The 14,484-nt window shown below is 38.7% G+C and overlaps 1 protein-coding gene across 5 annotated transcripts in view; it reads right to left on the bottom strand.

The window, feature by feature from the left end:
* The window catches only part of FRY (FRY microtubule binding protein), a 243,628-nt gene that overhangs the window by 133,383 nt on the left and 95,761 nt on the right, over positions 1–14,484 (bottom strand). For 4 of the 5 annotated variants that reach the window (XM_051611586.1, XM_051611616.1, XM_051611609.1 and 1 more), the window contains one exon: positions 4,418–4,617. In XM_051611586.1, the coding sequence (XP_051467546.1) occupies positions 4,418–4,617 (200 nt within the window). Of the gene's footprint in view, positions 1–4,417; positions 4,618–9,582; positions 9,867–14,484 lie in introns of those variants that run through there. The other variant, XM_051611600.1, reaches the window with a different exon arrangement.

Here is a 14,484-nt window from a genome sequence, read left to right as displayed (position 1 = left end):
AAATGTCTGTGCCTTGCTGTCAGGACACAAACCTGATCTTCCAACATAGCTGTCAGAACACCACCATTTACAGTTGGGTTCTGTGTATATCACAAAAGAAAGAGATGGATATATCAAACTGGCACAGGGACCCAAAAGAAACTGAGAGAAAAATTCCTATAATCAACATATAATCAGAAAGGATAAACAGGCAAAATGTGTATATAAAAAGAAGTACCTAGGTTAACAATACTCAGTAAGTCTTTAATCCCATAGTAACCTCAGAGCTTGAATCTGAGCTAGACTTTGTGATAAAAGACAGGAAAAAGCAATTTTATTATAAACAGATAATTTTAGCTTTTCTAAAAGGCATCTTAAATATTCATCACTCATTATAAAATTAAACTGTCATATCTTGTAATGACTTAGAAAATTCAAACTAGGAACATCTCAGTGTTAGAGCACTTTGCAAGTTTAATTTTCTTTGAAGTATGTTTGAGTTTAATTAAAACAGAATCTTCAAAGAGCTCACCATTTGACTACCTATTGTAAAAAAAGGCCAAAGGGTTGCTCTGCACCACAAGTTTGTAATCTCTGTCTCGAAAATCCTTGGGACATCCTGGTTAAAAATTCTACCAGCAGAGTAAAAATGTGGGAACAAATCTGCTAAACATCCAACAGCTGCCCCACAAAAAGAGTGGACTTAAATTCTTAGCTATTATTCCAGAATAATTTTTGCCATTTTATCTGGTCACTTCTTTCATCACAACCTAATTATTTCAAGATCATTTTGACTGAATGTCTAGAAAAACTGCTTGCACATTTGTCACAGTCACCATCAAACAGCAGCATGCCATGACTTGTAAATCCTATTCATATTAACAAAATGTGAGTGTGTCACTGAATTATTTTTAGTGTTGCACAGTTAGATCCCTATAAGAAATATGTTCTGAAAATGTTGACAAGAAGAAGGTGACATGGCAGTCTCTTGTCATATTTTTACATTCTATTTCGAATTTACCAAACAATTTCACTGAATAAGGTAAAATTGACATTCAGATAGTCATAGTTTCACAGAAACAGAAATAATGGATCAACACACAGCAACTCAAAATCATCTTAGCACAAGGTGAAATGGCAATAAAACAGGGTGACTTTCATAGAGTTATAGAATCATAGAACCATTCAGGTTGGAAAAGACCCTTGGCATCACCGAGTCCAACCATCATCCCTACTCTACAAAGTTCTCCCCTAAACCACATGCACCAACACCACATCCAAACGACCCTTAAACACATCCAGGGATGCTGCCTCAACCACCTCCCTGGGCAACCTATCCCAGTGTCTAACCACTCTTTCTGTGAAAAAATTTCTCCTAATGTCCAGTCTAAACCTCCCCTGTTGCAGCTTGAAGCCATTCCCTTTTGTTCTGTCACCAATTACCTGTGAGAAGAGACCAGCACCAATCTCTCTACAATGACCTTTCATGCAGTTGTAGAGACTGATGAGGTCTCCCTCAGCCTCCTCTTTCTCAAACTAAACATTCCCAGCTCCTTCAAGCGTTCCTCATAAGATTTATTCTCTAGGCCTTTCACCAGCTTCGTTGCCCTCCTCTGTACTCGCTCCAGCACCTCGATATCTCTCCTGAATTGAGGTGCCCAGAACTGGACACAATACTCCAGGTGTGGCCTCACCAGTGCTGAGGACAGGGGGACAATCACCTCTCTACTTCTGCTGGTCACACTGTTTCTAATACAAGCCAGGATGCCATTGGCTTTCCTGGCCACCTGGGCACACTGCTGGCTCATATTCAGCTGCTTGTCAATTAGAACCCCCAGGTCCTTTTCTGCCAGACACTTTCCAGCCACACTTCCCCAAGCCTGGAGCGTTGCCTGGGGTTGTTGTGGCCCAAGTGCAGAACCCAGCACTTGGCCTTGTTGAAGCCCAGACCATTAACATCAGCCCAATGATCTAATCTATCCAAGTCTCTCTGTAGAGCCTCCCTATCCTCATGCAGATCGATACTCCTGCCGATCTCCTTATCAAGATCATCAATAAAGATGTTAAACAGAAACGGTCTCAACTCTGAGCCCTGAGGAACACCACTTGTGACTGGCCCCAGCTGGATTTGACTCCATTGACCACCACTCTTTGGTGGTGGTCATATCTATGTCTGAAATATTATGTGAATCTGTAGAGGTAACAGTACAAGGTTTAAGAGTAACAGAAGTGCTGCAAGGAAATGATGTTAAAAATGCTTGTCTGTCTCGTTTCCCTGATCTTGTAATGTAATCTTTTCACCAATGACCTGGACGAGGGAACAGAGTGTAACCTCAGCAATTTTGCTGATGACACTAAACCGAGAGGTGTGGCTGACACACCAGAAGGCCGTGCTATCATTCAGCAAGACCTGGACAGGCTGGAGAGTTGGTCAGGGAAAAACTTAATTAAATTCAACAAGCGCTAATGTAGAGTCTTGCATTTGGGGAAGAACAACCCCATGTACCAGTACAGGCTGGGGGCTGACCTGCTGGAGAGCAGTGTAGGAGAAAGGGACCTGGGCGTCTGGGTGGACAGGAGGATGACCATGAGCCAGCAATGTGCTCTTGTAGCCAAGAAGGCCAATGGCATCCTGGGGTGTACTAGAAAGGGTGTGGTTAGGAGGTCAAGGGAGGTTCTCCTCCCCCTCTATTCTGCCCTGGTGAGGCCACATCTGGAGTATTGTGTCCAGTTCTGGGCCCCTCAGTTCAAGAAGGACAGGGAACTGCTTGAAAGAGTCCAGTGCAGAGCCACAACAATTATTAAGGGAGTGGAACATCTCCCTTATTAGGAAAGGCTGAGGGAGCTGGGTCTCTTTAACTTGGAGAAGAGGAGACTGAGGGGTGACCTCATCAGTGTTTACAAATATCTTAAGGGGGAGTGTAAGGACAATGGAGCCAGGCTTTTTTCAGTGATGTCTAGTGATAGGACAAGGGACAATGGGTGCAAACTGGAACACAGGAGGTTCCACGTAAACATCAGAAAAAACTTCTTTCCTGTGAGAGTGACAGAGCACTGGAACAGGCTGCCCAGAGAGGTTGTGAAGTCTCCTTCTCCGGAGACATTCAAAACCTGCCTGGACACGTTCCTGTGTGATGTACTCTAGGTGACCCTGCTCTGGCAGGGGGGTTGGACTAGATGATCTTTCGAGTTCCCTTCCAGCCCCTAAGATTCTGTGATTCTGTGAATCTTACAACATTTTGTCTTAAAATTTTGAAGATGTTCACTGTGCATCACACAAAGACTGGATGATAAGAAATAGCTGCTGGCATATTTTTTAAAGGTCTTCCACTATGACTGTCATTTTTTCATACTTTTCGAGATTTGGAGGGGACTCATAAAAGATAAAGAAACTGGATCTTTGTGAAAATATTCCTTCCCATTAGCTTTTTTGGTGTTTATTCCAAATTATGTAAGATATTTCTGTCATCTTACATCTACCTAATGTTTCTGAGGAAAGTGTGGAAAAACTGTCCAAGCATAAAATGTTTCTGAATCTAAATCAAGACATAAAGCTAAATAGATGCCATCACAATCAAGACAATAATTTTACTGTTCAGAATGTCCAGACCTAGATGGGGAACAGTACTTAGCACTCTGTACTGTGCTTTATAACAAAAATGGCTTAAGATTTTATGAACATTCCCTTACATCTCAGAAATAAAGGCTCCTGGATATTTTTATTATTATTATTTTTGCCTTGTCAGAATTAAAATACAGGTTACAGAACTCTTCTTCTCTGATCAAAATAACAAGAATGTATATAAAGTGTAGTTTCAAGTTAAAACAGCAGTCTCCCAGAAGTTCTGTTACAAAGGCAATTTGCAACAGACATACTTGTATGTCTAATTTGCCTAAAATATAAGTAACAACAGCTCTCTCACCGACAGTGCAAGGCTTTCTCATGTAGCTCCTTTGCAAATGCTGCAGGCAATATCTGGACAATAGATGCTACATTTTGTTAGAAGTAAAATAAGAACCACCAGTGCTATCAGTTTTCATGGTTTAGTTGAAAAGCAGTAACATTCAGAAATACCATTTTTATAATATTTCAGCATTTTCTATTCTATTTTGAGTCAGGTTTCCGTTCTCCCAGCTGTGAAAACTATGATGGCTGACACCCCTTCTGCCTCCCAATCGCATTAACACACGCCCATATTGCAAACAGAAATAAAATATTCATTCCCTTTCATATCATCCCTTTGGCATATCTTGCATAACTCTGTCCCCTCCCACAACCCTCTAATTGCTATAGTGGTGTATCTTACAGTTTGGGAAACACTATCAAACTCCAACGCAGATTACAAGCAAAATATTCTGCATTGCACATCGAGCAAGCCTGATTTAAAAATAAATTCAAAGCAAAGTACATATCTACTGAGAGTTTCTTTTTACTCACAAGAGGTTCTGCCATGATAATGCGAATCTTGCGTTCAGCCTGCGTAGTAAAGTTAACAAACAAGCTCTTCAGGACATATTCGCCTGGTTTACTGTCTGGGTCAACGTTGACAGGTAACATGGCTGGAGGTCCTTTTTCTCTCTGTGTACCAGAAACAGGTGGGACAGGTGGCTTGATATATCCGTTACCAACTGGAGAAGCTGAAATGTAGAAAACACACATTTACCTTTGGGTAATTCAGTATGTCATAACTTTCCAGAGGGTCCCATTGGCCCACTATACTGTCAAAGCTAAACTAGAGACTAATTGATATCAAAAAGATTCACAATACATAAATATTATTTCCACTGTATAGTTGTAGGTAAAATGTACGTGATCTAGACTTGAAAAAGAAATCAAATAATAAATCCTATGTATTAAAATAGAGTAGTGTGTACTATGGGGTGCACACTCAGTCCTCTTTTTTTACGTGGTAAGACTTGCTGACACCTAACAGAATAACATCCTTATTTGTAATACTTCATCTTGTAGGTCAGATCTGTAACCCAGCTGCCAAATAACAGATTTATTTAATCCTGCTATTCAATGATCTACCCTTGCAAAAGTCAGGAGTCTGATCTTTGACTCAGATGAGTTGTAAAGGGCTGATTTTCCTCTCATTTATACTGAGGTCAGTCAAGGATAACTCCTTCAACAACAGTGACATTTCATCAGTATAAATCTTACATGAAGAGCCAGACACAAAATGTTCTCCATGGCCAAAAAATTGTTATTTTCCTGAAGGTAACAAGCCCTACATTCCCAATTGGTACTTGTGAGATCACACCTGGAGTACTGTATCCAGTTTTGGGCTTCACCACACAAGAATGACATGACTGTTCTGGAGCAAGAGAGGACCATGAAAACAGTCAGGATGTCAGTTGCTTGCTACCTGAGTACAGGCTGAGATTGCTGGACTCATTCAACATCAAAAAGAGAAGGCTAAGGGGAGATGTTATTGCAGTCTTCAGCTACCTAATGAAGTATAGCAAAGATGGAATCAGTCTCTTTTTTGAGCAAGGCGACAGGATGAGAGGCAACAGACACTAGTTGGAATGTGAGAAATTCCAATTAGATATATGGAAAAAATTTCCCCTGTGAGGGGGTGATCAAACACTGTTACAGGTTGTCCACAGAAACAGTAGAAATTCTGCTGTTGGAAATACTCCAAACTTGACTGGAAAAGGCTCTGAGGAACCATCTCTAGTTGGTGAGTGAAGACATCCCTTCCAATCTAAATCATCCCATGATTCTGCGAATTCCCCACAACCAGCACCAAGATATTGTGTACTGGGTTTAGCCCTATTTACTATTTTCTGGGAAACTGAAGAACAAATAAATAGAAGTACTATGAAACAAAACGTTATTAATTAAAATATTACTACTCCATGCATATAATTTTCAAAGCAAAATCCTCAGGCTTGGTTCTTACTGACAGTAAAAGTCTTGTCTGATCTTTAGGAAGGCACTGGTAGCACTTTCTGTTAGGTTTGCCAGAGACTTCAGAAGTTGCAATTTAAGAAACCCTGGGAAGATCAGTCCTTAGCCACTCTGAATGCAAAGTAAATGTCATAACACCTGTGAGCACTGCAAGTGATTGAGACAGAGGTGCTTTGATGGAACACAAACTGGAAAGCACTGGGAACTAATACCATTACAGCATTTCCCCACAGCACTGCATTCCAGAGTGTTAAATTTTATATTGCATCCGAGTTGCAAAGAAAGAAAGAAGAATTAACTGTAATTATGAGGGCCTTTAGCATTTCCTCTTGAGGAACAGAATTGCAACTAGTACTGAAAGTGATGGTGAGCTATTAATGACATGAGATTGTATTAAGAATAAACGAGATTTTAGGACCTCTCCTAAATACTTTAACACTTCATTGCTGTAGAAAACTGAGAAACTAAATTCCAAAGGGTACATTATAGTTTGTGAGCATTCAAGATGTGGCAGAGTCAGACCCCAAATTCATGCACTGAAAAATAAAAAATATGCATTGGAGAAAAGATAATGTATTTTTCTTTAGGAAAATTGAAGCTTAGAAATCCACTATATGACCATAATACAACATAGAAATGCATGTGTTCATGTAGCTATTAATTTGCAAGTGTAACACATCCATACTTTACTTTGAAAATAACTCCCCTGATGAGTCATCCACTCTTTAGCACAACATCACCATTTCTTCCACTCCAATACGTTTCCTACTAGATTTGTTTCTGCAAAGGTTCATTTGATTTTTGAGGTCAAAAACATAATCACAGAATTTTGCTGGCATTATGATTCTTTGCATAAACCAACGTGTATAGAACAGTTCTACATTTATATTATACAAAACTGTTTCTAAAAATACACTGCTGTTCTGAAGAAAAATCTACTTCAAAGCAGTAACAAAAGAGCCTCCAGAGAAGAGTGTGCTACTTGTCTCCTGTCATCACTTGGGTTTAAGCATGAAGACAGTGGGATGCAAAGGATCAGATGCAAATTTATATGGTTTATCAACAACACTAGGTAATGGAAATTTCTCCACAAATAGCTTTAGGAAGGAGACAGACAATATTTTTGCAATTACTAATACATCTGCCAAATGCATGGTTTTGACTGGCTCACAACTACCCATGAAATCAGTTTGATCATCAAGTGCTCCGCTAGAAAAAATTATTTTTTGTGAGCAGTGAAACCAATTTCCTTAAAGACTTGTGTCCTTTGCTCAGTAAAAGCACTGCCCTCCCTCCTGTCATCATCCCAAGTGCTCCTCAGTCCTTCCCAAGCTCCCTCCTGAGCTCTGTGCCCAGGGCTCAGTAGGCAGGCTACCCACCAGCCAGCTCTGCCCAGCAAAACCCACCCAGGTTGGGCCACCTGCCTCTCTCTGGCCAGTGCAACCATCCCCCACTCCCTCTGGGAGGAATCCATAGGAATCTAATCAAATGCAAACTTGCCTTCTGTTCATCACAGAATTTTGGCTTAAATTGGCTACTAAATTCCAAATTTACTATGAAGGAACATGCAGGAGGGATGGAAGGAAGGCAGTGAGTGAGATCATGCACTACTCACATCCTTATGGAATTAAGTTTAAGAAGCCCTAGTCACACTACCTGGGAGCTGCCACCCTTATCTTCAATCACCATGGCATTCAGCCAGAATTTTGAGGCTGGAATTTGAAATAGTAGAAAGTCTTTTAACAATGATGCTGTCAGGTTTGTGATACAGGCTGATCTATTTTTAATTTTTTTTTCCCAGACATCTAACAGCAAAATCAATTGTAATAGAGGAAAGCAATTATTTGTGAGATTTGTCAGAGCACCAAAAAGTTTTATTCTAGCTCTTCTCTGAGATATAGGAGTATACAGCCTTTCATCCACAGGAAATAAAAATTATACCCTGGGGGTTAACATCTGTCATTGCTACAGTGATTACAGCAGCTATAGAATTGATGGACACATGACATTGATACAGTTCAACATTTTAAAAGATCATTTTGTAGCTGCTAACTCCATATAATCATCTTCAGTGTGGAAGTTAACACTGCCAACGCTGTGAGGATTCTGAGCTCATCATGAGTTGGTCATGAACTGTCATAATCAGGTTTAGCTTTCCAATGTGTGTGTGCAGTTCCATTACCTCAAGCATTTGCATATGCTTGATATTTGCATTGCAAAAACCTGGCACAATGACTAGACAATCACTGACATCTATGTGGACAATGTATGAGCTTTAACAGTATATAGCTCTTCTTCCTAGGCTGAGAGTTCTACAAAACTCATTAAAAAAACTTGCCTCTGAAACATAAAGCTGGAAATCACAGACTCAAAATTTAAGAAATAGCTGCATTACATCATCTGTGATTGGTCCCCTTATGTTGACACATTATAATGTGGGCATTATAATGTGGGCCTTAAAAGGATGAGTCCATTTTTACTATCTATGCCAGTGAAATACTGACTCATTAAATAGAAGGCACAATTTTTACATGAGAAAACACCACATATAGTTTGTATGGGTTTATGTGGAAGATAACTGGTGGGGCTGGGATGGGAGGAAGGAGTTATACTCAATTCTAAACATTGATTTCATTGACCATTTAAGTTTTTACGATCTGATTTCAAAATAACAATGTTCTACAAAGAGAAATACCAGCATATACGACTGAAACATTCATTCTAAACTCATAAAACATTGTAGGGTACTGGTCACCAAACACACATTGCATTAAACTAACCCTTCACCTAGAGAGAAGTAGCTCTTTCCCAAGGAGACTGAATGGTGATGCCCATGCAGGACACCATGGTCACCCTGAACCCTGAGGGCCTTGCAACAGCAGAGAATCTGTAGGTCAGATTTTAGAAAGTGGTATAAATATTTTAAGTTCCTCTCCTAGGAAAATCTGTAAAAAAGATTAACTATGCTTGATCAACTGTAAGAAGTCTGTACCATTCTGGGGTGAAATTCTGTCTGAGGGCTACTTCTCTTCAACAACCCATTTTCTCATTTCCGAGACACATTCCCTAATTTTTTACCATATCTGCATTAAGCTGTATTTCAAATTATACTCTTTTCCTATAGAACACTTTCATTTAGTTCATGCTATTACCAAAACAGTTTCTTAATGTTATGTATTAAAAAAAACCCAAAAAAACAAGGAGAAAATATCAAAGTAGTAATGCAGTATCACATTGGTTGTCACCACAACCATATACTAATGCCACAGAAATGGCTACTGAGCTAAAATCACTGCTAATTTTTTTCCTGTATTGATCATTTCTCTGACCAGAGAATTAGTTGTTAAAAAGCACAGTAGTTTATACACACGGTAACTAAGCTGGTAACAGGGATCAGTACAAAATTAAAATCATCATAAGAGAGTCTCTGTTGTGATTTACACTACAAATTGTTTTCTTAAAGCTCTAAGACGAAACAAAAACAACAGAATGAACATAATGCACAAGCCAAGAGTCTGTTGTACATGGGATACAACTTCAGCCAGTTACTGAATTTTCAGTATCTTTAAGTAGATGACACAGAGATTGCGTTTTTTCCGTTAACCATGTCAAATTTACACTTTAGCAACAGTGAACAAACTCGTAACGCAAACCAAAACATGCATTTGCAGTATTTTCATACTTACCAAGCCCCTTTATAAAGCCAATCACACTGGATTTTCTCCAACATGCTACTGTAATATCCATGAGCTTGTGAATACTCAAAATGTTCCGGTCTTTCAGTTAGAAAAGTTAGAATCCTTTTCTAACTAAAATAAAAAAGGAAATTAGTTGTTTCATAATCCTTTCTCATTCTTCACTTTAAATATTTCAGCACGGAGGCCAACACTTCTTTCAGTCTTTTTTGTTTTGTTTTTTAACAGACAAGTGCTGAAGACCTACAATGTGTGAGCTAGAGAAGGCCTCCTGATCAGATCAGCCTTTCCATAACCAAAGGGGTAATTTTTAGCTTCAGCATATGATGATGACCACTCACGGAGTGGCTGCATGTCTATATTTATCCACAAGTACATACTATGCTGACAGATTAACAAAACTACTTCAGGCACTCCAAGAACATGAGACAGGATAATAGAGTTCGACAAAAACAAACCGTGCATATCAAACACACATATTATCAGGCAATCCAAGCTGAAAGCAGTTAGTATAAAAATGCAAAGCACAAAACCAACACAGGACAGGTTTTGTTTCGTAACTAAGGTCTTGCGGCCAAAAGTACATACAGTTTAAATTCCTTGTGATAAACCCAACCCAGTATCTTTTCTTTTCCCACGCCAAGGGTCAGAGAAAAGCCATATATCCTTAAGGATAATTATATATCTACTGAAGTAACTCTTAAGAAAATTTGCTTTGTTTTAAGCCTGCAGTTATAATATTAAAAAGAAAACATTTTATTAAATATAGAATGAAGAATGTAATTTACAAGGATATGGCACACGTGGCAAGGTTACAAAAAAAGTGGCTTTTGCAGCCTTTGAGGGAAAAATTCCCAACTAGTTTGAGCTTGTTAGAAAAGAAGAATAAAATTCAAGGGAAACTGTTGCTGAAAGAAACAAATCAAAAGTGTAGTACATCCACTTCATCTTAGTGAAAGAAACGGTAAGATTCCTGAGCAAAATGTTATTCCAACGTATTAGTAATGTGTGGTAATAGCAATATTTTAATGTAAGCATTATTTCAATAATTCATTTTCATGTTTCAACAAAATATAACCAGAAAGGCATAAAGTGAATCAATTAAATATAATATTAATGACTTGCAGTATATATGATAAGACATAAATTTATTTAAAGTACAGAACTTAATGATGAGCAATTGATGTTACTAATGTCTGATCTTTCTGTGTTTCTGAACCTCTCTTAGGAGGATTTACACTCAATAACAAAGGAACAGGAAGTATTAATTGCACATCTGAGTCCCACATTAACTGCTTGGGAAGTAAAATTGTATGTTCTGATGGTATCGGCCTTACTCTTAACAGGGAATTAATTCAATGCAATATGAATATTGGCCTACATGTTTTGTTTACTGCTTATTTTCTATTTTTTATTAAAAGAGTTGATAAAATGAGAGAGCAAATATACCCTTGTTAAGATACTCCTCCCCTTTTCTCAACTGCATGCTTATCTAAATATAATTAAAACAAATTATTAAAATGTAAGAAAACCTGATTGTATGGCCTATAGCAACTTCTGAGGTCCATGGAAAAGCTTCTGTATGAATCTGCCACAAGCAATAGCATTGCAGGCATAGCTGTCCTTCTCTAGTGCTGGAAAACATTTACACTCTTAACTGTAGTGAGCCTGGCATACATTCTCTTAGAGATGGAGAGATCTGTAATTACTATCTGCATATCTGTGTCTCAGGCAGAGAGTATCAGTTGTGGAGCTTTGACACAACACTTAACTAAATGTACTCTTCCAAAGCTTCCTCTGTTTAGATAAAAAATGTAAGCAGTAAATAGAACATGTAGGCAAATAATCATATTTTATGAAGTTGATGCCCTGTGATGGCTCTTTTGGAGGTGAGGGAATTCTCTGAAGAGAAAATTCACTCAATGACAGCAATATGTAGACTCAGTAGATACAGGCACATACAGACAATAACAATGCATTAGACAGTCCATACTGAAAAAAGGTCAAATGTATTTTCCCTCGTATTAGAACAAAGTTGTCTCCAAAAACTACACACTGAAAAAGTCTCAAGTGAACTTGTATTTTAAAACTCTAGACTCCAAACACTGTTTAAAACTGCTGTTCAAGCAATTCCTGGGAGAACACGTAAGGTTGTTCTGTGCAGCTGTCTTGACACAAGAACATGGCACACAGCTAACCCAATTAATCCTGTCTTTCAAAAGCCTATTTAATCCAAGTACTGGATTCTTCAGAAAGAGTTACTTTGGTTGACTAGTTAGATAGGTAGTTTGCAATGTAACAATGATAAAACCCAACAATTCCATGCAAAACAGAAGTCTGCGCACAACAGGTAAATCCCTATGCCACAGGAAATACTATCTAGTCTAGAAGATAAAATGGAAGAGGCCATGAGGTCAGCACGGAAAAGTATTAAAGAAGCTCAAGATTCTGAAGCAAAACGGCTAATTCTGAAAACAATTCGGAAGGGAGTAAAAGATTTGGGAGGATTTCCAAAAAGGTGGTGAAGATGATCCAAGATCTTCCAAATGGAAATTCTCAAACTACTTGGTTATGCTAAAACTGTAAAGGAGAAAAGGCTAACTTATAGATTTCAGATTCCTCTATTTCTTTAAAGAGACACACCTCAGGAGAGCCATTTTTGTCAAGTGGCATTGGGGAAGAGAAAAGAAGGAATTATCTTCAGTGATAAAGTCATTCTGGGACTTTGTCACAGATTTAACTGAGATAAAACCAAAATTTTAAATTATTTCTGTCCAAAGACTTAGTGAAAATATGCTGTTGCCAGATTTAGATATATTCATTCCACTATTTTCAGAATACTTGTTGAACTTCAAAAGACAGTTCCAGCCCCAGTAGACACGGCTGGGCAATCCTTCTCCAAACTTTTTACTCCTTTTCCCATAACAAGAGAGCATAAATTCCATGTGAACACAAGGAACAGCACAGCCAGAAAACAGAAGAATAACTAGTGCATCTAAAAAGAAGTGGCAGAGTTGCTGATAAATGTAAGCTTTGACCAACCTCACTCTAGCCAAGAAGGAGGCTTGAACTTCAAGTGTGTGTGACCATGTGCATACACATGGTATTTTTCAATTATTTTCAGTATCTTCAGGGATGTTATAAAAATAGCAGGCCTAAACCAGACTGTATGACATCCTCAGTGAGACACAGGATTGATTTCTTGTAGTAAACTCATCCTGCACTCCCCTGAACCCAGGGGTGGGCCACAATTTGCTGAACAGACCCTCAGAACTAGTCCCAGATGTGATAGTTTCTTAACAATCAGATCCAGTCCTCTGCAGGATAGCAACAAAATGCAGCATCCTTGAGACTAAGTATATGGCCCTTCCATAGGCCTGATGAATGCTAGAAGTATCACTTGTGGGGGGATGCTCTTCTCTGTATGTCTACAAAGAACTCAAATGCTGACTCCACTCAGAAATGCTTGTGAAGCAGCAGTCTTCCAAGATGAACCCCATCAGGAAACAACCAGTTTAATACAGGTATCTTTGCCCAAGCTCAGGGTAACATTATAACAGTCCTTACACACAGTCACAGGTCTTACTTGAGATGGATGTGTGTGTTGAAGTGCCTGTTAGCTTTCAAGCTAAGGATCTTGTTCAGCTTGGCACCTAGGAAAGGTTAAAATGATTGGTTTGCCATTATTAGCTACTAGCAACCTTCAGGCCCCCACACCTCAGCTGCTGGCAGGCAGGAGTGAAGCTTTGTAAGCCTCAGATGTGCGCTTATAGAAATTCTGTTCTACAGAAAGGGGCGACTGATCTGAGACCCCATAGAGGAAAGCAGTGAGTGTAACACGTTTTCTCCTCTAGCAAGAGACTGTCTCTCCATACGCACGGGATTGAAGAATGACGACTGCCAAAACCAACCAACAAGCCGGAAATCCTGTCATATATGGTCATCCACTTTCTCAGGTCCTTTTCTCTGACTTGGCAAAGCTCCTAGTAAATATAATCCTGTAAGATGCAGACTTTCCCTCTCTCTTTCTCCTAAGCTGCAGGTCAGAGGTTGCGCAGCTTAACAGCATTCCCTAGGTTTTCATCTCAGATCCCTGCACGACACGCAAGTGAGGCAGGAAAGCAGTTCTCCTTCCTGCCCATTCTCTTTGCTCACCATTTATTTTTTTGCTCCTTTTCCTCTAAATCATTATTTTCTTGTTTACATATACCACCGTGCTGAAGATGTGTGGGGAGTCTAGGCACGTAACAAAGTTTCGTAGCTGTGCCACTTTTAGACTTTGCTTGGTTTATTGTAACATTAAAGACTGAAAAAGCTAAATGATATGGGAAATCTTGTGGACAATTCCAAAGCGATTTTCAATTGCCATTTCAGTGCTCCATTTGGGGGCGACTCCTCACTAAAGGAAATATCTGTGTTTCTCCTGATGAGACCCAAATCAAACATAAATACTTCTCAGTTCCTGTATTTTATATCATAGTGACATGCTGCCCCTCTGAAGGCTGATTTGAGATTAAAAATATAATTTCAAGATCTTGGTACTTTTTCTAGATAACTTCAAACTTTTGTTTATAAAGATAACTTTTGTTATCTTTGCCAGTTATGTCAAAAGTAAAAACTCCAGATATGAGTGGAAAGATACATTCAGATCATAATTTTCAGATGAGTAGATGATCTGATTTTAAAAAAAAAATTAAAACAAATAAAAGGTTTATTTCTGAAGCTATGCAGAATTTCTTTGGGTTCAAATAGAGCTTAACAAGTATTTTATTCTAAATAAAGATATTAAAACTTCTATTTTATACTGTACCTACTAGGGGAAAAAGCTAGGCTCTGCTTTGGTTTTTTTTGGATCAGAAAATAATTTCCTATGAGATTTTTAGAGAGATGTTT

Source organism: Apus apus, chromosome 1, assembly GCF_020740795.1.
Source record: "Apus apus isolate bApuApu2 chromosome 1, bApuApu2.pri.cur, whole genome shotgun sequence".
Lineage (NCBI taxonomy): Eukaryota > Metazoa > Chordata > Aves > Apodiformes > Apodidae > Apus > Apus apus.
The sequence above is the reverse complement of the archived record's forward strand: the minus strand, read 5'-3'. Positions and strand labels throughout refer to the sequence as shown.